The 22,546-nt window shown below is 38.0% G+C and overlaps 1 protein-coding gene across 2 annotated transcripts; it reads left to right on the top strand.

The window, feature by feature from the left end:
* The first annotated feature begins 4,312 nt into the window (after positions 1-4,312).
* LOC147634666 (uncharacterized) lies at positions 4,313-6,256 on the top strand. Of its 2 annotated transcripts, XM_086803799.1 has the most exons (3): positions 4,649-5,469; positions 5,563-5,606; positions 5,789-6,256. In XM_086803799.1, exon 1 carries the CDS (start codon positions 4,876-4,878, stop codon positions 5,464-5,466), a length of 591 nt encoding a protein of 196 aa, XP_086659925.1. In that variant the 5' UTR covers positions 4,649-4,875; the 3' UTR covers positions 5,467-5,469; positions 5,563-5,606; positions 5,789-6,256. The 2 variants fall into 2 exon arrangements, with proteins under 2 accessions (XP_086659926.1, XP_086659925.1); XM_086803800.1 differs by lacking the exon at positions 5,563-5,606 and having other exon boundaries at positions 4,313-5,469.
* The last annotated feature ends 16,290 nt before the right edge of the window (positions 6,257-22,546 follow it).

The raw sequence follows: 22,546 nt of genomic DNA on the forward strand, positions 1-22,546 counted from the left end.
GGGAATTATAAATTTAGTGCATCATGTCTTTTAATATTTAAGATATTCCTAAATGAACTAGTATTAGGTACTAAAAACTAGTAGCATATCCATGAAGCCATGCCTTTTCTAAAATAAAAAATTAAACACTTGTAAAAAAATATTTTCTTAACTTAATTTTTAAAACCCTTTTGTTGTATGCAAATAATAAAAACCATATCTAATTAAAGCACCACTTAACAAAAATAAAGTTTTTCCCTCAATGCTAAAATTAATCTATGGTGTAGCTTGAATCTATAGTCAAACACATCCCACTTTCCATACTAGCACTTAATAATATTCTTAAGACTTTGAATTAATTTTTAGCCACTACTTCAATCTTTACTTTAAGTTTTTATGCTAATAACTTACGTTTTCTAAAAGTTTTCCTTTTTTCTCAAACTTCTTGACTAATTTATGTCCCTTGTAGACACTCTCTTTGAAAAAAATTACTTTATCTATATTTAAAAGTACCTTATGATAAAATCTTGAATTATTTTCTATTGTTCACAAATAAGATTAAACAACATGGCTTCTATAGATTGTATGCATAAGCCATATGTGTGCTTATTAATATTCTAAACATACAAATGACAAAGAAAATGAGAAAGCACTTTTATTTTATAATTACTTGGTTTCATTGAATTGAAACTAGTTAGCATTTGCTTTAATAAACTCTGGGACATTAAAAAAATATAGATAGTGGATGTACAATAATTGCATTCAATCTTATAGATGGTTAACTTTTGGGAGAAACACCTTTTGTGGTGTGAATCATATTTGCTTGATATACACCTAATGTTTTGAGTTAGAACCATGGTTTGCAACAAATATGATGCTAAACTTACTCACGGTTTTAAAGTTTGAAGGGTGAAAATATATAGTTAACTCTATAAACATTATAACTAAGAAACACTCAAGGAATATTAAGAACATGCACTACTATATGTGTCAACTGACATATAATGCATTTGTGCAATATCTCCTTCAGTATATTCACTATAACCAAATGACTTGGGAGAATTTAAATGATTTAACATGTTTTCTTTCAAAATAGACCATCACTTTTTGAAACACCTCATAAAGTATATAGTTAGATTAAAGTAATATGACTTCTTTTTCTTTGTGCACGCTAGAACATAGAATATGATCATACGTTGCATCTACTCAAGGGAAAAGTTCCATGGATAGGCCCTACAACATAAAATATTCACCATGCTCATTTTCCTACAAAGAAATCAGGATTTATAAATAATCATTTTCTTTCACTTCAAAAAGAAATGTGTGTGTGTGTGTGTGTGTGTGTGTGTGTGTGTGTGTGTGTGCACATGTGCACACATGCCTTAGATACTTTATCCCTCTATAATATACACATATGCATACATGTGCACTTGAATACACATGGGTACATGCACACACATGCACGTGCACACACAGATGCATGTGTGCATGTGCATGTGCCTACACGTAAACACATGCATGTGTGTAAACATATGCATGCATGCTTACATACACACTTCACATGCACGTGTACACACACATGGACATCAATAGGTGATTACATCATGGAGCATAGGTGCCTTTAACCATAAACAAAATTAATGAGTGTAGTACTTGGTAAGGTATTACTAATGATGGATGTGTTTCTAATGCAAATGTACACATTCATGGTTTATGAGTAAAAAGATAATATCTCATCTTTCCATATATGAACAAAAGAGAAAAAGAATTTAGACTCTACTCTAGTCGAGGTGCAGTTAAGGTGGCAATGTCCATAATTACACACATTCTCACAATTGAAAACCCTCAAAGTTTTGAGTTGATAAGTATTCCTTATTACTTAATAGACACATGCTATTCCACCCTTATTCTTATCATATTGAAAATATTATGTCACACCTTCTTTATCCTCAATGTATTAGAGTATAATACAAAATGTACCACAAGGTGTGTCCTTTCACTCAAACATAGGGTAAGACTATGATTGACGCCATTCAACAATATTGACAAGTTGCCATAATATCTACCTTGACTACTAACTACCATCAATGATATTTATTAGCATGACATAGCTATGTGTCCTTCTTTTACTATGTGTGTCTCAATGCATATTTTTTTTAAAAATGTTGCTTCCTCTTCATTTCACTCATTTCACCACTTGTGGCTAGCTATTTGACACCATGTAAGTAAGCTTTCATATATATTTATTCTATTAACCCACACCTAGAATGTGGAAAAAGTACATATGAGGAATCAAACCAAAGTATGCAAGTATCAGCTCATTGATGCAACAAATGCTAGTCATACTAATTGTAAGTGACTAGTGTGCAGAAAAAATACATATGAGGTAACACACCAACGTGACTAGTACATGTGCAAGTATAAGCTCCTTGATGCAACAAATGCCAATCATACAGTATGCAACAAATGCTAGTAGTACATGTGCAAGTATAAGCTCCTTGATGCAACAAATGCTAGTCGTTCTAATTATAAATTTTGAACTTAACAATTTTTCTCCATGGAACACCTATGGATGGTCTTTTATCAATATCTATTTAGGCATATCATTTATTTCTAAACCCTATTATACATTTTAATAGGCTAAACAATTCTCTCTCTCTCTCTCTCTCTCTCTCTCTCTCTCTCACACACACACACACACACACACACACACACACACACACACACGCACACACACACACACACACACATGCACACACGCACACACACACATAGAAGATAAATTCCAGAAACATTTTAGAAAACCCTTTTTTATAGTTTTTATAGTTTCATAGTAAAATAATATTGTATCTCTCTCTCTCTCTCTCTCTCTCTCTCTCTCTCTCTCACACACACACACACACACACACACACACACACACATAGAAGATAAATTCCAGAAACATTTTAGAAAACCCTTTTTTATAGTTTTTATAGTTTCATAGTAAAATAATATTGTATAATTTGAGAGAATCATGGCAGCCTTTTTTGTATGGGTTTTCATGCTTTTGGATTTAAAGAATTCTTATGTGTGTATTTTTAGAAACTCCTTTCATTGAGATTTCAAGCTACATTACATGTTTTTTGTTGTCTCCCCAATGTGTGTGTGTGTGTGCGTGTGCGTGTGCGTGTGCGTGTGCGTGTGCGTGTGCGTGTGCGTGTGCGTGTGTGTGTGCGTGTGCATGTGCATGTGCATGCTATATGTCATCTAATCCAATCTTTAAAGTTTTATGGTCGCCTTGGTGTCTGTGTGCATGTGTATATGTGTGTTATACCTCATCTAGTTCTTCAATCTTTAAAATTGAACCTCCACACATAAAGATCCATACTAACTTAATTCTTTGCATAAACATACGATCTTGTGCCACCATGGATTGAGAGAAAAAACATATAAATGGAAATTAACTAGTCACAAAGTTTTCATTCTTTATTTTTCTGGTTTATATATACACCCTTCTCTTAATTCTTTAACTTTCTCTATGGAGGATATAACAAGCTCACCTCTACATTAAGCATCTCTTCCCATGAGAAAATACTAAAATTATATTTTTTTACTAGGATGTTGGCACTTGACCGCAAATGATAGGAGGCTTTTCTAGTTAACATGTCAAGAGACCTACTTGCACCTTTCATCCTTTAATTTTCACATTGACCAATTATAAAAAGTTTTCACATTGACTCCCCACCCATGCATGTGCACATGTGCATGCATGCGTACACACAAACATGAATATAAAAACACACACATGTGCATGCATGCATCTCATACATATACAAATACACACATCTGTATTGGATTAGAATGATTTAGCATAATGTGAGAATAGAAAAATATAAATCATGGTGTCTTTTCTTGATGATAGCATTATGAGCTAACCAAGATTCCAAGTAGTTTATTTTCTTTGCCCATAATGTCATGTCCATTCAAAAGTAGGGCATCAGTTGCCTTAACCTTTCTTGACCCCACATTATGCTCTTTTAGTTCCATCCACTTTGTTGAGTGATGTTGCACCCTTTGAAAGGAAGAGAAGAAGTGGCAAATACATCTCATTTGGCTATATTTCTTGGTTTATCGCTACAATGCTTTAACAAAAGGTTGAGATTGTTGAGATGTGAACATCTAACTCATTGAACTTGTCATGATAGCAGTATGGGACATGAAATAGTTTAATTAGGTGTTTGTATTTTAATAGCTATAAGATGAAAGCCATGTTTCAAGCACTCAATTTTGACACTAATTATGTTATGTTAGAATTCTATTCCTTCATGTAATAATCAAGAGATGGATTATTAACAACTTTGCCCATCAAGACCAAGTGCCATACAAGGCACGCCAAGCCAACAATAGATTACCACCGTCAGCCCACCGATAGATTGTCAAGCTATTCTCTATTGTTATTTCTAGGGAAAGCCTCATTTGGGTACTTGGCGTAGAAGGGCTCTAAAATACCCACAATGAAAGCTTTCTTTACCAACCTAAGTCATTCTATGCATCTCTTTTTAGCGCTTTTAAAGGGTAATATAACATACGAGTGAGAATGTAGGGAGCATTAACTAATAGTGCCTAGTCTAGACTTTCTAGGATACAAGGTACTAGGTAGGGCGGATGATAAGAGCGACTTTGTACACATGCAATCATGTGAAAGCATGTGCTCAAAACGGGGCCCTTTTATATTTGTATGTGGAGACTCTCTGTGTCTCTCCCTCCTAGAAATCCCCTTCATGTGCACCACAAGAAAGACTTATTGTGCTCCCTTAGTCTCATTGCTTGCACAAGTCCTTCTTCCCATTAGTCCCTCCTTGTCAGGGCATAGCCATTTTCTCTCTTTTACTTGATAAGGATTACTTCCTTTGAGGATGGGTGAGCACAGTACATTGCCTAACACCTACGAAGCCTTCCGACAAAGGTACCTTAGTCTTCTTGTGCCCGCCTTAGCTAGAATTGATGCTGATCATCCACAAGGATCTGGGCTGCAGCGAGTGCGGGCGGTTAGACGATTAGCAGACGCGTGCCTTGTCGCTGCCACATTAAGCACGACAGGTAATCACTTTAAACCTAGCCGTCCCACGCTCAGAAGAAGAGGAAGCAGATTATACAACCCCCGCTTGCTGCTGATCAAAAGAAAATTAATCAAGAGAAGATCTGATTATAATTTCCATGGCTCCTACATCAAGGCTCTCCGGCGCTCGGCTTACTATAAATCACCCCGATTTGCGAGGCTTAATCTTAATGATCATAATAATCCCGCCACTATCCCCGCCCACAGCGAGCTCAAGCGGTTGCAGAAGGTGTTGTTTCCCTACGGCAGAGATGGGGCTGGCACGATCGACCCTGCAAATCTCTTGAAACAAGCCGCACACTACATCCTTGCGTTGCAGGTGCAGGTGGACGCTTTGAACACGCTCGCTCAGGCTGTAGATCGTGCTGCGTCTACTAACCTTTCTTAGCCGGTAACTCTACTAAATTGCTGCTGTACAGTACTCTGTCTTGCGTTAAAACCTAATTATTTGCTATCTGTGCTGTTGATCATCTTGAAATACCAGGCTTTGGATTAAATCCTGCACTCTAGTACCCATATGATCTCCATGTAACAACTTGTCTCCTGTCAAATGAAACAAAATACTACTTAAAGGCTGTGCCTAAGGCTTTTCCTCTCGACTTCGAGGGGCTAAAAACCTACCTCTTTCATAGTTAGGTCATGATCTGAATCATATGTTTCCTGCGATTTTCTTTGCCGTTTGATCATTCAACGATGATTTGGTTTCTCAGGCGCTTCCTTCGCATCACAGTATCTCACCAGTACTTCAATGGCTGAAGACATGCGCGTTTCTCTTCGGGATGAATCAATTACTGTCACACTTGGCTTAAATACCATGGAAAGATCAATTACTTGCTTTATCTCACCTCGTATTTAATTATTTTTTTGTATAATCTACATGTATGGAGCAAGAAATTATGCTAAATACCTTAATGCAGGGTTTGGGGAAACGTAGCCTTCTGAGATGGACAGGAGAAGGGAAAGTCGTCCATGATTAAATGAATGTTCTAATTGAATGGACGTATCAAGAAAAAGCTGATCCCGTCGGCCTATTGCGAGAAGCTTCAATAACTGTGTATTCCCTGCACTGCACAGGCTACTTTTATGCTAAGGTAACCCGTGACGCTTCCTAACTACCTTGAGAAGCAAGCATTTTAAACATCTAAATACAAAATAGTGAATTCTTCATTCTTAAACAACCATGATGGGATGTTATTATTCATTTTCATGTTGATGCGTTGGGCCTGAGTGTCAAAGAAATACTTGAATGACACCACGAGAGAAATGGTAGTAGTGGGTTTTAGTGTGCAAACATTCAACCATTTATATTAGCCTTGCTTAATTCTTTGTGGATTGATAGGTATCAATGTATCTAATCAATAGTGTCATAATTTAAGAAAATTTGATGAAATGGATGTTATCATTATAAAATTTGATTTTTTAGATCCTTTATAAGCCTCAAAAAGTCTCATTTTGGGGCCATTATTGCCACAAATTGAGCCCAAGCATAATAATTTAGAGAGCCAATTTTTAATAACCATATTTTAGCATCAAGTTATTTGAGGTGGAAGTGAGTTATATAATATATTTGAGTACCTCACTACTAAGGAGTTTCTAGAGGAAATATTGTATCCCAATAAAAGATAAAATATATTCTATTAAAAGCTCAGAATTTCACTATCATTATACAAGCATTGTATTGTATCAACTAGGAGCTAATGATGTGTTGTGGTGGTGTTGTGTACTAGCCCAAGAAAGAAAAATAACTATAGGTCACACATAGGTTCCATGTTGATGAACACTATGGGAATGAGATTACAATTAGAGGAAATTACAAGTAGGTGTTAAAGAGATAGTCTATGTTATCTCTACAACATGTGTGGTGGGGAACTTGCTACTAAGCCATGATTTATCCAAGCTCGAGAACTTCAACTTGCTACTGTGATAAGATCCCAGTCATCATGTTCCTCCCATATATTTTCTCACAACACAATGGCTCTTCCTTGAATGGGTGGTGTAAGCCCATTCATCGTGTTCCTCCCATATATTTTCTCACAACACAATGGCTCTTCCTCGAATGGGTGGTGTAATCACTCTCCACAAAACTCAAATTGGCAACCATTGTAATAATTTATTGTTAGGCTTAGCCTAATTGTTCAAGAGAAAGAGGAGAGAGGAGAAGACAAGCCATTTATGGTAAAAAAACATGCCCTAACCAATAGAAATCCCACACAACCTAGGAAAGGTTTGCGGAGAGAATAGTAGCTTTAGTGTCTTTTAATTTTGCCAATTTAGAAAAATAGACTACCAAAGAAATTAGAGAGAACATTGTTTTGGTTGAGATTTGCACTCATGTTACATATAGTGATTACCTAAAATGTAATCCTTAGGGAGAATTGGGGGGTGTATGGTCATTGAAATAATGCTATCTAAAGGGAATACATAATAATGTATTTAAAATAGAGAAACAGACCTTGAAGAAGAGAGGAGAGGCATGGAAGGAGGGGAATGGCTGCAACCTTTGGCTACATATTCTATGAGGGGTCCTCCGAAAAACAAAAAACACTAACTAGCTCTATTTCATGAATGGGCCTTGAAGAAGAGAGGAGAGGCATGGAAGGAGGGGAATGACTGCAATCTTTGGCTACACATTCTAGGAGGGGTCCTCCAAAAAACAAAAAACACTAACTAGATCTATTTTAGAAATGGGGAATGGTAGTTATTAAAAACATGAGATAATTAGCTTTTATGCTTCATAAGACAGGAATGGTAGTTATTAAAAACATGAGATAATTAGCTTTTATGCTTCATAAGACCATTTCTTCGTAGATCATGGCTTAAACATAAGTGACACGAGTTTGGCCTTATGAGATGTCGACCTTATGATACAATCTTAAAGGACATTACTTAGATAAGTCTCTAGAGAATATCACTATAATTATAGGCGGGTTGATTTTTGACATTTTTTTCGACGATTTTGAAAATATAAAAAATCCCCAAAAGTGTCGATATAAATCCATCGATATGAGCATCGATATAAACGTCGAAATGTTCATCGATGTACGCGTCGAAATAATCGTCAAAAGTAAACATATTTCTCGATCAGTATTTCGACGCTTATTTAGACATTGATTTTGACACTGACAATGACTAATATTGCACATGTATTTTGACATTGACAACGACGTGCTTTGCGACCAATTCAATGCTTATTTTGATGGTTATATCAATGGATATAGGTTTATTTATTTTTAATATAATTGTGCACCCAGGTGCAGTCCTGCAGAGCAGCTGGGTGTACCTATATACCACTGTTACAAATTACATCCATGTTCTCTATTGAAAAGTCATGAAATAAAAATTTCTATCAAGTAACAAAGGTTACATAGCTTATAATGGACCCGACAAAAAGTACACAAAAAGAGGCATAGAGTCAACAAAAAGAAGTATGCCACGGAGGCCCCCGACTCCTGTACATAGCTTCTAATCATCAGCGTTATCCTCAGGGTTTGGCATTGGTCCTTGCAAAAGGGTATTCAAGGGGAAAAAACTTAGAAATGACAAGTGAGGGAAAAACTAATTGATGGGTGAAAAATGTAGAGGTTTACTATATTCATCACATCCGTCATCCAATTCACATTCTGGCCCTCTCGCTGAAGTTTCTTTGAGGAGAGCATGCATCCCCCTACAATAGGGAGTACATTTCCTCTGCATCACTCGTAGCATGATCGACCACTCGCTGCTAGAAGCATGAAGTATGAGTACTTATTAAAAAAATGAAGTGCCCATTATGCCAAAAAAGTGAGTGATATGTGTAGTAAGTATGTTTGGAAATCCTAGCCACCGCTTCCAAGATGAGAGCTCCCTATGCTCTCCATTCACTTTGCTGTGGGCCTCCTCTGCTGCTTATACCTTTGGGGATTTGCACGGTGCTTTCTACACTCCTCTTCCCAAGTCTCATGTAAGCAATTCCAAGGCTTTTGTCCCCCTGACTTTACCTTACGTGTGATGTCGTTGCGCTAGTGCTTCATCACGTTCACCATGTGATCTTTTATCCATCTAGGATAGACCTCTTCACTACCTGGTGCTGGCATAAACTCACTTTTGATTCGATTCACAACTCGCTCCTTCTTGGCCTTATCAAGTTTATGCCATCGTGAGCAAAGGCTACATGGCATAATTCACGGATTCGAGACTTCATCTCATTTGCCAACGTCATCTAAGACCACATTTCCATCCACTACTTAATAGTGGGAACAAGCCGGATTGGGGGTAGAGGGATTTGTGTCGAAAAGCGGTAGGATGAGCGCAAGCGCAATGTCCCCTCACAATTGGCAATGGGTGGGTGCTCGTAGCGCTGAGGGGAAGAAGCATTTGTGGAGTCACCACTATAGCAACAACCCATCAAACGATCTCGTCTACAATGACTGGAAGTAGTCAAGCAAGCCATGGGCAGTGTTTGTGTGATGTGCCCTAGAGTGTTTGAGGGCATGGCCTGTGTAGTGGTGGGATGTGATGGCTATGCAAAAGTGCCCCAAAGTAGGCTTGCATCATAGCCCTTTTCTTGGGGCTCATCTTCGACATGAAATGGTGAAATTGCTTTGGGGACATTGCCTGTGTGGTGTAGGCAAGGTGGAGAGATTGGGGCTATATGCCGGTGTGTCACTGGGTGTACGATACATGGTCTACAAAAACAAAACACTTGAAGCTCTATGAATCAAAAGCATTAAAGCTTAAACAAAAAAGGCAACATGTGATATTAGAACATTGTTGAGACCTTCTACAATACTGCTCAAACAAGCAGGGTGGACAATGCCCCTTTTGGATGATAGTAGCGTCTAAGGACTTTCCACATGCTCCCCACTATTAAGCCAAATGCAACCTCTCTTTTACAGGAGCAAAATCATGAAAAGATCGAGGGATCCCCCTCCACTGTAACCATCTACTCGCGGATAACCACTCTTGCATAAGATCATGCATAAGTCGAATCCATAAGGGCTTACGCATAAGCCTAAACCCTAAGCCTATTGCATAAACCCTAAACCATAAGGGCTTATGCAAGAATCCTATGCATAAGGGCTATGCAAGCTCTATGCATGCTCTATGCATAAGCTTCATATGCAAGCTTGCAGACAAGAAGCCTATGAAATCTCTATGCATGCATAAACTCTATACAAGGAAAGAAGCCTATACAAAATTCTTTATCTACCCACCTCCCCATCTCGGGGCCTCTTGTATACAAGTAGGAAAAGAAAAAAAACAACAAAAGCAGCAAGGGTTTATGGTCTATACCGATTGTGTAAAGATAGGCAAACCTACAAATACACACAACACAAGCAAAGCAACAAGCAAATCATACCATTAATAGAGCTTGGGAAGGAAAAAGAAACAAGTAATCTCTTTGCATAAACTTGAAGCTCTGTGCATAAGCTTCAATCTCTTTGCCTAATCTTAAGCCTTATGTATAGAGCTTGAGCATAGTGCTTAAGCTTATGCATAAACCTTAAGCTAGATGCATGCATACTTAAACGTAAGATTGAGCATAATGCTTAAGCTTATGCATAAGTTTTAAGCTAGATGCATGCATACTTTAACCTAAGATAATCCTAAACCCCAGCGATTCCACTAGGAAAATCATCGAACGCGAGAATTAATCTAACGAGTCAAGGTCTTAACTAACCAAACTGATCCGACTGAACCCGTAAGTCACATGATCAGATCAAGGAAGAGACTTGTAGTTGGATCGTAAAGACCAATGTTTTTTTCCCTATTAAGAGGCACAGCCGTTGATTCTTTTCCATAGAACAAGGTTTATCTGTGATTTACTTCAACTATCGTAACTTAGCAGAATTGAGTCTTATTTTAGGGATCCATCAGTCCAGCTAACCCCATCTAATCCCATGGGTTAGCTAACTGCCCAACCACTATATTGATAGGATCCATTTAGAAATTTGGTTATGTTTTACCCCGAGTACCAGGGAAAAGAGTTCCCAGGCCCCCTAGCCGGCGCTTCAAGCAAAATTCAAGATTGTCACACCACTTACACACCCAATATGAAATTTTCTTTTTCACAGATTCAGCTGTCTTTAAAATAATCTTTAAATGAAACCATAGTATCACTGATATCATAATCCTCCAAAATATCTAGCTTGAATTACAATTTCCAATCATTCCTTCATCGGTGTACCTATGGCATCATTGACAACCAGAACGCTCACCACCTGCTCACTCAAGTGCCTTTTCAATGGTTCCTAGCTCATAGTACCCGAAAATATAATCAAATAAGAAAATCCAGATGGACTCTCCGTTGAAGATCAACAAGATCAACCAACAGATGCATATAAAAGAGCCATGGACTCATTTATTGAAAGACCAGCAAGGCCAATCAACAAGATCCATGCCCGTGTTCAGAAAACAACTCCATTTCATTGTTCCATTTTCTTCCTTGATGCACATGTGGGTATCTTTGGTGACCCAGAGCACTGTATGGTACTCGGTAGACTCCTTCGTAGGTCACGCAGCAACGCTTCACTCATAGGTCGCTTCCTTGGTCCCTCATCCACCGTACCGGAAGCTCACCATTTTAATTGAACCGACGCTAGTCAAGACCTCGGCCGACCTTGCCAACGCAAGATGTCCTCCATTGACTCTTCGTCATCTGTTGCAACTTTCACTTAGGTCATCTCATGACCCTAATCGACAAGATAGTCAAAATGCTTCCCAGCATTCTTGACATAAAAGAGTCTTTTAAAAACAAGTTTCATCCAGTTTCTAACGAACTCTCATCTTTCCACATTGTTCCACATCATTTCTCATTATTTGACATTCTTCTACATCAATTCACATTGCTTAATCCACACCCATTCATATCTATTCCCATTGTCCTTCATCCATTCTCATCCACTCACATCATATTACATCTCATCACATCTATACACCTCTATCCACTCACATCATATTACATCTCATCACATCTATACACATCTCATCCACTCACATCATATTACATCTCATCACATCTATACACATCTATTCACCTCACATCACATCTCATCCACTCACATCATATTACATCTCATCACATCTATACACATCTATTCACCTCACATCACATTCATCCACATCCGTCTACATCCATTTAGATCCACATCACATCTTATTACATCCATCCACATCACATCTCATCCGTTCACATCTATCCAGGTCCACATCACATCACCTCACATCTATCCACATCACATCTCATCCATTTACATCTACCCAGGTCCACATCAAATCACATCACATCTATCCACAACGCATCTCATCACATCTATTCACATCTCTTTACATCACATTCACATCCATTTATATCCATCCACATCTAATCACATCCATATACATCTGATCCACATCACATCTCATCCGTTCACATCTATCCAGGTCCACATCACATCACCTCACATCTGATCCATATACATCTGATCCACATCACATCTCATCCGTTCACATCTATCCAGGTCCACATCACATCACCTCACATCTATCCACATCACATCTCATCCATTTACATCTAAAAAGGTCCACATTAATGAGAAGCTATGGTTATGGAAAGCTCAAGCATAGGAATGGAGATAACAAAAAATGTTTTTATTAGTCTCACTAATCTTGATTAGTGAGATCTACCCTAATTTTGGTCCTAAGATTCAAAATTTTGGTGCGGCTTTCCCAAAATTTGGTCCCCATCAAACCCATGGCTCCAAAATCTTAGGACAAAATCAAGACAAAGAGATTCAACCATCCAAAGTCACCATATCCATCTTCTTGATTAAGAAAATCAAGAACACTCAAAAGATTGCTTGCAAATATAAAAGAGTTCGAGGATTGGAATCAAGGATCAAGGAAAGTCATGTATTGGCTTTCTATTAGCATACAGGACATTATGATTGGGCATATACAGGATGCCAAGTCACCTAAGGAGGCATGGGACACCTTGGTGAACTGTATGAAACCAACACCAAGGCACAAAAGATTCATATGAAGAATGAGCTTCATACTATGGAAAAGAAGAATATGCTTTGAAGATCAAGGTCATTATGGAATCCCTTGCACAAAAACAGGTTTCATAAATATAGTTTCTAACGAACTCTCATCTTTCCACATTGTTTCACATCATTTCTCGTTATTCGACATTCTTCTACATCAATTCACATTACTTAATCTACACCCATTCATATCTATTCCCATCGTCCTCCGTCCATTGTCATCCATTCACATCATATTACATCTCATCACATGTATCCACCTCACATCACATTCATCCACATCCGTCTACATCCATTCAGATCCACATCATAGCTTATCACATCCATCCACATCACATCTCATCCGTTCACATCTATCCAGGTCCACATCACATCACCTCACATCTATCCACATCACATCTCATCCATTTATATCTACACAGATCCATATCACATCACATCACGTCTATCCACATCACGTCTATCCACATCACATCTCATCACATCTATTCACATCTCTTCACATCACATTCACATCCATTTATATCCACCCACATGATCTCTTCACATCACATTCACATCCATTTATATCCACCCACATCTCATCACATCCATTCACATCTCATCAAATCACATTCACATCTATTTACATCCATCCACATCTCATCACATCCATTCACATCTCATCACATCATATTCGCATCTTTTTGCATCCATCCACATCTCATCACATCCATTCACATATCATCACATCACATTCACATCTATTTACATCCATCCATATCTCATCACATCCATTCACATCCATTCACATCACATCTCATCCATTCACATCTCGTCACAACCATTCACATATCATCACATCACATTCACATTTATTCACATCTCATTGCATCCATTCACATCTCATCATATCCATTCATATATCATCACATCATATTCACATCCATTCACATCTCATCACATCACATTCACATCTATTTACATCCATCCATATCTCGTCACATCCATTCACATCTCATCACATCACATTCATATCTCATCACATCACATTCACATCTCATCACATAACATTCACATCTATTTACATCCATCCACGTCTCATCACATCCATTCACATCACATCTCATCCATTCACATTCTTTCTCAAATTTCTCAAAATAAGATTGCTTATATAATCTACTTCCTTTTTAGAATGAGTTAAAGTAATTCTTTTCTACTCATAAACGATCTAAAAAGGATTAACTATATTTTTACTAACTCAAAATCATGAAGATATCAATTCTTAATCTCTCTCTCATCAAGCCTAGAGTTTAGTTTTGAAATAAGAGATTATCATTGAGAAACATTCTTTTTAAAGATATAGCCATAAAGATGACTACTCTTTTTAAGAGAGAGATTTACTTAAGGAAAGCATTACAATTAAGCATAAAGATTAACTTAATTCTAATTAGACATTAAGAATCTTTGAAAAAACTTGATTTGAATAAAAACCATCATTTTGAATGCTTCTCAAGCTTGAGAGGGGTTGAGAAGAAAGTCATTGAGATAGTTGAAAAAACCATAAAAATTAGTCTTACCACTAATTTTGGCTTGATTCTTTATAAACAGTGAAGCCCCCAACCAATCAATTGGCCACTAAGAGGAGAAGAGCAAACTTCAAGAGTTGTTGGAGAGAGAGAGAAGCTCCAAGCTCCCAAGAGGAGAGAAAAATTAAGGGATAATAGAAAATATGCTTATTTTCAGATAATACTGGCATGGTATAGATCAAAGATGAGAATACAAATGAATGAGGGTCTTTTTATAGGTGAGGGATGCCACTAACCAAGTCCAATTGGGTTCTAGAATTTTTCACCTTCAGTTTGACTCAATTTGGACAAGATCTGGATCAGTTTGGCTCCCTTTTTGATCTAGTTTGCTCCAGGAGAGAGGAGAGATAAAAATATTACATTTTTTTGAATTCAAAACCCAAGCAATGAAGACCGGAAATTCCATCTGAACATTCCCCACGGGAATTTCAGTTATGCTGTAGGTTCTCAATTTGTCATTCCTTAATTAGATCCAATGGGTCAAAGGTCAAACAACAACAATCTATCAGCATAATCCACTAATCTCATAGTGATCTGCTGAAAGTCATAATTATCTTCCAGCACTTACTAACATCATCACTGGGACTCTCCCCATTCATTCTCATTGTGGCTTTATTCAACTTATCTTCTTTCAACCAGAATTCAAAAATTATTAGCTTTTAATTAGAATCCAAATCAATTCATCAATTCTCAACCAAAATTCTAAAATCATATCAACCAACATTCGAATTTATCATCTAGATAGCTTTTTTGCTTATAATTTCAAGGTCTTAGATTTTCTTGTATATATTGCCAGTAAAGAGCTATAGTTATACCCATGATATATACAGGTAATCACGTTCCTTGGAACTATAAGGTAAATACCATCATATCTAGGCCTCAAGTAAGTCAGGGATTCAACACAATTGCAGTACTTCCTTCTGAAGACCCAATTTCCAATTTATGAATCTTTATTCTGAATATTAATTTGTATGAATTTCATCACATAATTATAACCTTTTACTGGTACTTCATAAAGTTTTGACAATTCTTGCTTCTCGGTTGATCCACTTTAGCCAATTCGCTCAAATACCAGCTGAAGGATCCCTGCGCTCACTCTACATTGAATTCGCGGGTGCTAGGAGTGGAAGTAGCACTTCTTGCACAGGGTAGAGTCTCCCACTCGGGGCCTTACCCCACGAATATCCGGACAAGAGACTAGTCCCTCGGTTCTTCCAAATCCAAACCCAGAAAAAGCTTCCCTCGCCCAGAAGATACGGGTGATTCCACCAGGAAAATCATCTAGCGTGAGAATTAATCTAACGAGTCAAGGTCTTAACTAACCAAACTGATCCGACCGAACCCGTAAGTCACATGATCATATCAAGGAAGGGACTTGTAGTTGGATCATAAAGACCAACATTTTTTCCCTCTTAAGAGGCATAGCCGTTGATTCTTTTCTATAGAACAAGGTTTATCCGTGATTTACTTCAACTATCGTAACTTAACAGAATTGAGTCTTATTTTAGGGATCCATCAGTCCAGCCTACTAACCCCATCCAATCCCATGGGTTAGCCAACTGCCCAACCACTGTATTGATAGGATCCATTTAGAAATTTGGTTATGTTTTGCCCCGGGTACCAGGGAAAAGAGTTCCCAAGCCCCCTAGTAGCCGGCGCTTCAAGCAAAATTCAAGATTGTCACACCAATATGAAATTGCCTTTTTCACAGATTCAGCTGTCTTTAAAATAAACTTTTAATGAAACCATAGTATCACTGATATCATAATCCTCCAAAGTATTTAGCTTGAATTCCAATTTCCAATCATTCCTTCATCGTCAGTGTACCTATGGCATCATTGACAACCAGAACGCTCACCACCTACTCACTCAGGGGCCTTTTCAATAGTTCCTAGCTCATAGTACCCGAAAATATAATCACATAAGAAAATCCAGATGGACTCTTTGTTGAAGATCAGCAAGATCAACCAACACATCCATATAAAAGAGACATGGACTCATACATTGAAAACCAGCAAGGCCAATCAACCAGATCCATGCTCGTGTTCAGAAAACAACTCCAATTCATTGTTTCATTTTCTTCCTCGATGCACGTATGGGTATCTTTGGCGACCCAAAACCCAAGCACTGTATGCTCAGCACCCTCTAGGCTCCTTCGCAGGTGTTATGCCACACTTCCTTGGTCCCTTATTCACCATACCAGAAGCTCATGATTTTAATTGAACCGAGGCTGGTCAAGACCTCGGTCGAGACCTTGCCAACGCAAGACGTCCGCCATTGACTCTCCGTCAGCTGATGCAACTTTCACTTAGGTCGTTCATGACCATAATCGACAAGATAGTCAAAATGCTTCCTAGCATTCTTGACATAAAAGAGTCTTTTAAAAACAAGTTTCATAAATACAGTTTCTAACGAACTCTCATCTTTCCACATCTTTCCACATCATTTCTCTTTATTCGATATTCTTCTACATCAATTCACATTGCTTAATCCACACCCATTCATATCTATTCCCATCGTCCATCCATTCTCATCCATTCATATCCGTTCACATACAATTACATCTCATCACATCTATACACATCTATCCACCTCACATCACATTCATCCACATCCGTCTACATCCATTCAGATCCACATCACATCTTATCACATCCATCCACATCACATCTCATCCATTCACATCTATCCAGGTCCACATCACATCACCTCACATCTATCCACATCACATCGCATCCATTTACATCTACCCAGATCCACATCAAATCACATCAAATCTATCCACATCGCATCTATTCACATCTCTTCACATCACATTCACATCTCTTCACATCACATTCACATCCATTTACATCCATCCACATCTCATCACATCCATTCACATCTCATCACATCACATTCACATCTATTTACATCCATCCACATCTCATCACATCCATTCACATCTCATCACATCACATTCGCATCTATTTACACATCCATCCACATCTCATCACATCCATTCACATCTCATCACATCACATCCATTCACATCTCATCTCACATCCATTCGCATCTATTTACATCCATCCACATCTCATCACATCCATTCACATCTCATCTCATCACATCCATTCACATCTCATCACATCACATTCACATCTATTTACATCCATCCACATCTCATCACATCCATTCACATCACATCTCATCCATTCACATCTCGCCCACAATGATTCACATCTCTTAACATCCATTCACATATCATTACATCACATTCACATCCATTCACATCTCATTGCATCCATTCCCATCTCATCACATCCATTCACATATCATGACATCACATTCACATCCATTCACATCTCATCACTTCACATTCACATCTATTTACATCCATTCACATCTCATCACATCACATTCGCATCTATTTACATCCATCCACATCTCATCACATCCATTCACATCTCATCACATCACATTCACATCTATTTACATCCATCCACATCTCATCACATCCATTCACATCACATCTCATCCATTCACATCACATCCATTCACATCACATTCACATCTATTTACATCCATCCACATCTCATCACATCCATTCACATCACATCTCATCCATTCACATTCAAATCTCATCCATTCACATTCTTTCTCAAATTTCTCAAAATAAGAGATATTCAATATTCTTCTTTTGAAAAAAAGATTCATGGGATTTACAAAAATCATTTCTACCCATATTTCTCAATAAAAATGATAATACTCAGAATTTCACTTTTGATAAATACTCATTTATTGAATTACGCCAAAAATTCCTCTTTCAACATTTATTTTTTTGGATCTATAATATCATGGAAATTTCTCTTTTTACATCAAAATTCTTATGCATAAAATTAAATTTATCAAGAATTCCTCTTTTCTCTTAATTAAATAATTATGCATACGTACTGAAAAGTATTCTTTCATGGATATGATAAAAATCTTTCTTTTTGCTTACAATTTCTAAACCTAGAATATGGTAGGAAGTCGTGTTTTAGCATTATGCATAAAAAATAAGATATGTATTTTTTTTCTGAAAAATTTGCCATAGCTTCGTTTTGCTATAACTGATAATTCTCAATTTTTCTAAAAGAATAAAAGCTTGTAATGAAAATATGATAGAAGCTCTTCTTTTAAGGTTTAAATTAAACTATGTATACGTATCATAAATTTAACCATAATTATAAGCATAATTATGATTATTCTCCTTGATTAAGCTAAATTAAACATTCCTCCTTTCCAAAATTGCTAGTATAATCCACTTCCTTTTTAGAATGAGTTAAAGTAATTCTTTTCTACTCATAAACAATCTAAAAAGGATAAACCATATTTTTACTAACTCAAAATCATGAAAATATCAATTCTTAATCTCTAGCTCATCAAGTCTAGAGTTTAGTTTTGAAATAAGAGATTATCATTGAGAAACATTCTTTTTAAAGATTTAGCCATAAAGATGACTACTCTTTTTAAGAGAGAGATTTACTTAAGGAAAACATTACAATTAAGCATAAAGATTAACTTAATTCTAATTAGAGATTAAGAATCTTTGGGAAAACTTGATTTGAATAAAAACCATCATTTTGAAAGCTTCTCAAGCTTGAGAGGGGTTGAGAAGAAGAAACCCATTGAGATAATTGAAAAAACCATAAAAATTAGTCTTACCACTAAGTTTGGCTTGATTCTTTATTATAACAATGAAGCCCCCAACCAATCAATTGGCCAACAAGAGGAGAAGAGCAAACTTCTAGAGTTGTTGGAGAGAGAGAGACGCTCCAAGCTCCCAAGAGGAGAGAAAAATTAAGGGATAATAGAAAATATGCTTATTTTAAGATAATAATGGCATGGTATAGATCAAAGATGAGAATACAAAGGAATGAGGGTCTATTTATAGGTGAGGGAGGCCACTAACCAAGTCCAACTGGGTTCTAAAATTTTCCAGCTTCAGTTTAACTCAATTTGGACAAGATCTGGATCAGTTTGGCTCCCTTTTTGATCTAGTTTGCTCCAGGAGAGAGGAGAGATAAAAATATCACATTTTTTTGAATTAAAAACCCAAGAAATGATGATGAAGAAGGCGGCTATCTCAAGTGATGATGAAGAAGGAGCCTATATTAAGTGGGATTCCCACCTTACTGAGGCATCACAAATGCATCGTTTTACGTAAATATCTCATTTTTTACTAATATACCTTAGTTTTTAATCAATAAACCTTGTACTTAGTCAACTCTTCATCTTATGTGAGCATTTACTCATTTTTGGGCTATTTTCTTTTATTCATTGCATTTATTCATCCCAACACTTGGATTAATCCTATTGGCCCATTGGAATCTTAATTGGACCATAATCCAAAAATTTCTGAAAATGTAGACTCTTAGGCTAAGGTCCCTTTTACACATTTTCAATTTATTCCTAATGCACATTGGAAAGTTCATTTTGAACTTCTGTTTCAGGGGAATCCATTTTAGACATTAGGAGAATTTTTTGTATCCAAAGATATCTCAATTTTGAATTACCTCTCTCTAGATATTTTCTCTCGCTAGGCCAAAACAGGGTAAAACAAGATCTTTCTTCTATTTCAGAGAGGGGATGATTACAAGAACAGAAGGGGAGATTCTTACACCTTTACATCTCAAAAGTTGGAGGGAGGAATCTTACACTATGGGCCAAAAACTGCAGCATGCGAACCTTCTCTAAGGTAGAAAACCTCTTGCTAAAGTCCACGCAAATGGGGGGGGGGATTTGTGAGATGTCCTTAAGGAAAAGGCAAAAACGTTTTGAAGAGTGGAGAGGGCTGCCTGCTGTAAGTCTCTTCGCAAGGGGGGGATAGAAGAGCTAAGGACACTCTGCTTCTCACAAGGGTGGGTTGGCTGGCTGGAAGTGGGCTTATCTGAGAGTTGGGAGATTGGGGGGGGCGGCTGAGAGGAAGGCTGCAAGGAGTGACTGCAGGTACAGTATGGATGTGCAGAAGGACGGTACGAGCTGGTGGTACGACCTTAAGCAAGGTATACTCTATGCAAGAATGCATGCTGGCCATGGAGTACCCGAGGGTTTATATAGCTGTGGGGTACGGGTGTGGGCATTGAGCAAAGTACGGTTGAAAGGATGGTGTACCATCAAAGTGTGCGGATCAGTGGTCTGCATGGGCCTGAGGAAAGGTACAGTGGCGGTGCATAGGCAAAGGAGTGGTACGCATGTACCAGAGAGGTAGTGTGGATGTCCACGTGGAAGTGCGTGTGGACCATACAGTGGACGGTTGGCCTTTGGTCCTTGCGCGGCCATTGTACGGGGGACCCTGGTGAGTGTGTACAATCCTTTTTGGGGTGGGGTCCCAAATATGGGGTGCCGGGGCCTTGATCTACGTGTCGGACCGCCCGAGAGGGGGTATTTTTTTTTGGCATTTTCTGTGACAATATTAGCAGTATACAATTGGCCAAGAACCTAGTTTTTCATGCTCGTACAAAGCATATAGAGGTCCACTACCATTTCGTTAGAGAGGTCTTGGCAGGAGATCTTGACCTTGTTTATGTCAGCACAGAGTTTTATGTAGCTGACATCTTCACTAAAGCATTGGGTACAGAGAAGCTCCGCAGATTCAGGGCTTCGCTTGGTGTACATGAGATGGAGTTGAGCTCGAGGGGGAGTGTTGAGATATCGAGCTCATCTAGTGAGGCGGTGGACACTGATGACCCGCTTGGGGGATAGGCCCCACACTTACACCACTGGCATTGTTGGTGAGATCTTGGGTGATATGCGGCCAGTGGGATGACAGGCTGTGTGACAGTCACTCTAGAGACAAGCATAGTTATAGCGCCAGCTCACTTTGTTGGGTTCACACTATAGAGAACCCTTGTATGTATTAGTTGAGTACCTTTCATATTATGTGTACTCTTATCTTGTATATGGTGTGTTGAGTGTTGAGTGAAGAAGAAGAAGATTTTCAGCCTCTCACCTTGTGTGTTCTCTATTAGGGTTTTGTGACTGTGTGTGTGCTTGCAAGAGCTCAAGCTCTCTTCCCCCCTGCATCTTTTCATTTCCTGAGGAGTCTTGCTTTCTTGCAACATCAGAAGGGTAGCAATAGGGGAAAAGAATTTGTCCTGCATGATTTTCTCCTTTGCTTCACTGATCAATGGATTTGACACCATTGTAATTGCAAGCAAGGGGGCTTTTCTGCTGAGCGCATCTGCAACTACATTTTCTTTCCCCGATCGATACTTAATTTCAAAATCAAATTCTTGTAGGGTCTGCATCCATCTCCTTTGACGCATGTTGAGATCCCTTTTTGGGTGAAGATCCACTTCAGACTTTGATGATATGTCATCAAGGTGAACCTCTGTCCGAAAAGATAATGTCTCCACAACTTCAGAGCATAAACCACTAAGAGTAACTCCGAGTCATGGACGGCATAATTTCTCTCATGTGTTCTGAGTTTTCTGGATTCATAGGCCACTGCATGACCTTCCTGCATAAGAGCACCACCTAAGGCAAATCCACTGGCATCAGTAACCACCTGAAAGGGTTTGGTAAAATTTGGAAATTTAAGGATAGGGTTGGTTAAGGCTATCTTCAGTTTATCATCAAAGGTACTCTCACACATTGCAGTCCACTAAAAAAGTGTACTCTTCTTTGCTATATCTTAGCATAACTGGGTATAAAGATCCTGAGCATATCTGAGCATACCTGGGTATAAAGATCCTATACCATCCGGTTTATCCTAGGAATCCTCTAGCTTCCTTTACTGTCTTGGGTGCCATTCTACGATTACTTCGATCTTTGCGGGGTCAAGAGAAATCTCATCTTTTAACACTATGAATCCCAAGTATTCCACCTGGTCAACAACAGAGAAAGAACACTTGCTCTTCTTTGCAAAGATTTC

Source organism: Cibotium barometz, chromosome 10 (assembly GCF_041138505.1).
Source record: "Cibotium barometz isolate CiBa-2024 chromosome 10, ASM4113850v1, whole genome shotgun sequence".
Classification (NCBI taxonomy): Eukaryota; Viridiplantae; Streptophyta; class Polypodiopsida; order Cyatheales; family Cibotiaceae; genus Cibotium; species Cibotium barometz.

Bases quoted from the DNA above. Each gene is read 5' to 3' on its own strand.
- LOC147634666 (XM_086803800.1), top strand. From the start codon at position 4,876: ATGGGTGAGCACAGTACATTGCCTAACACCTACGAAGCCTTCCGACAA.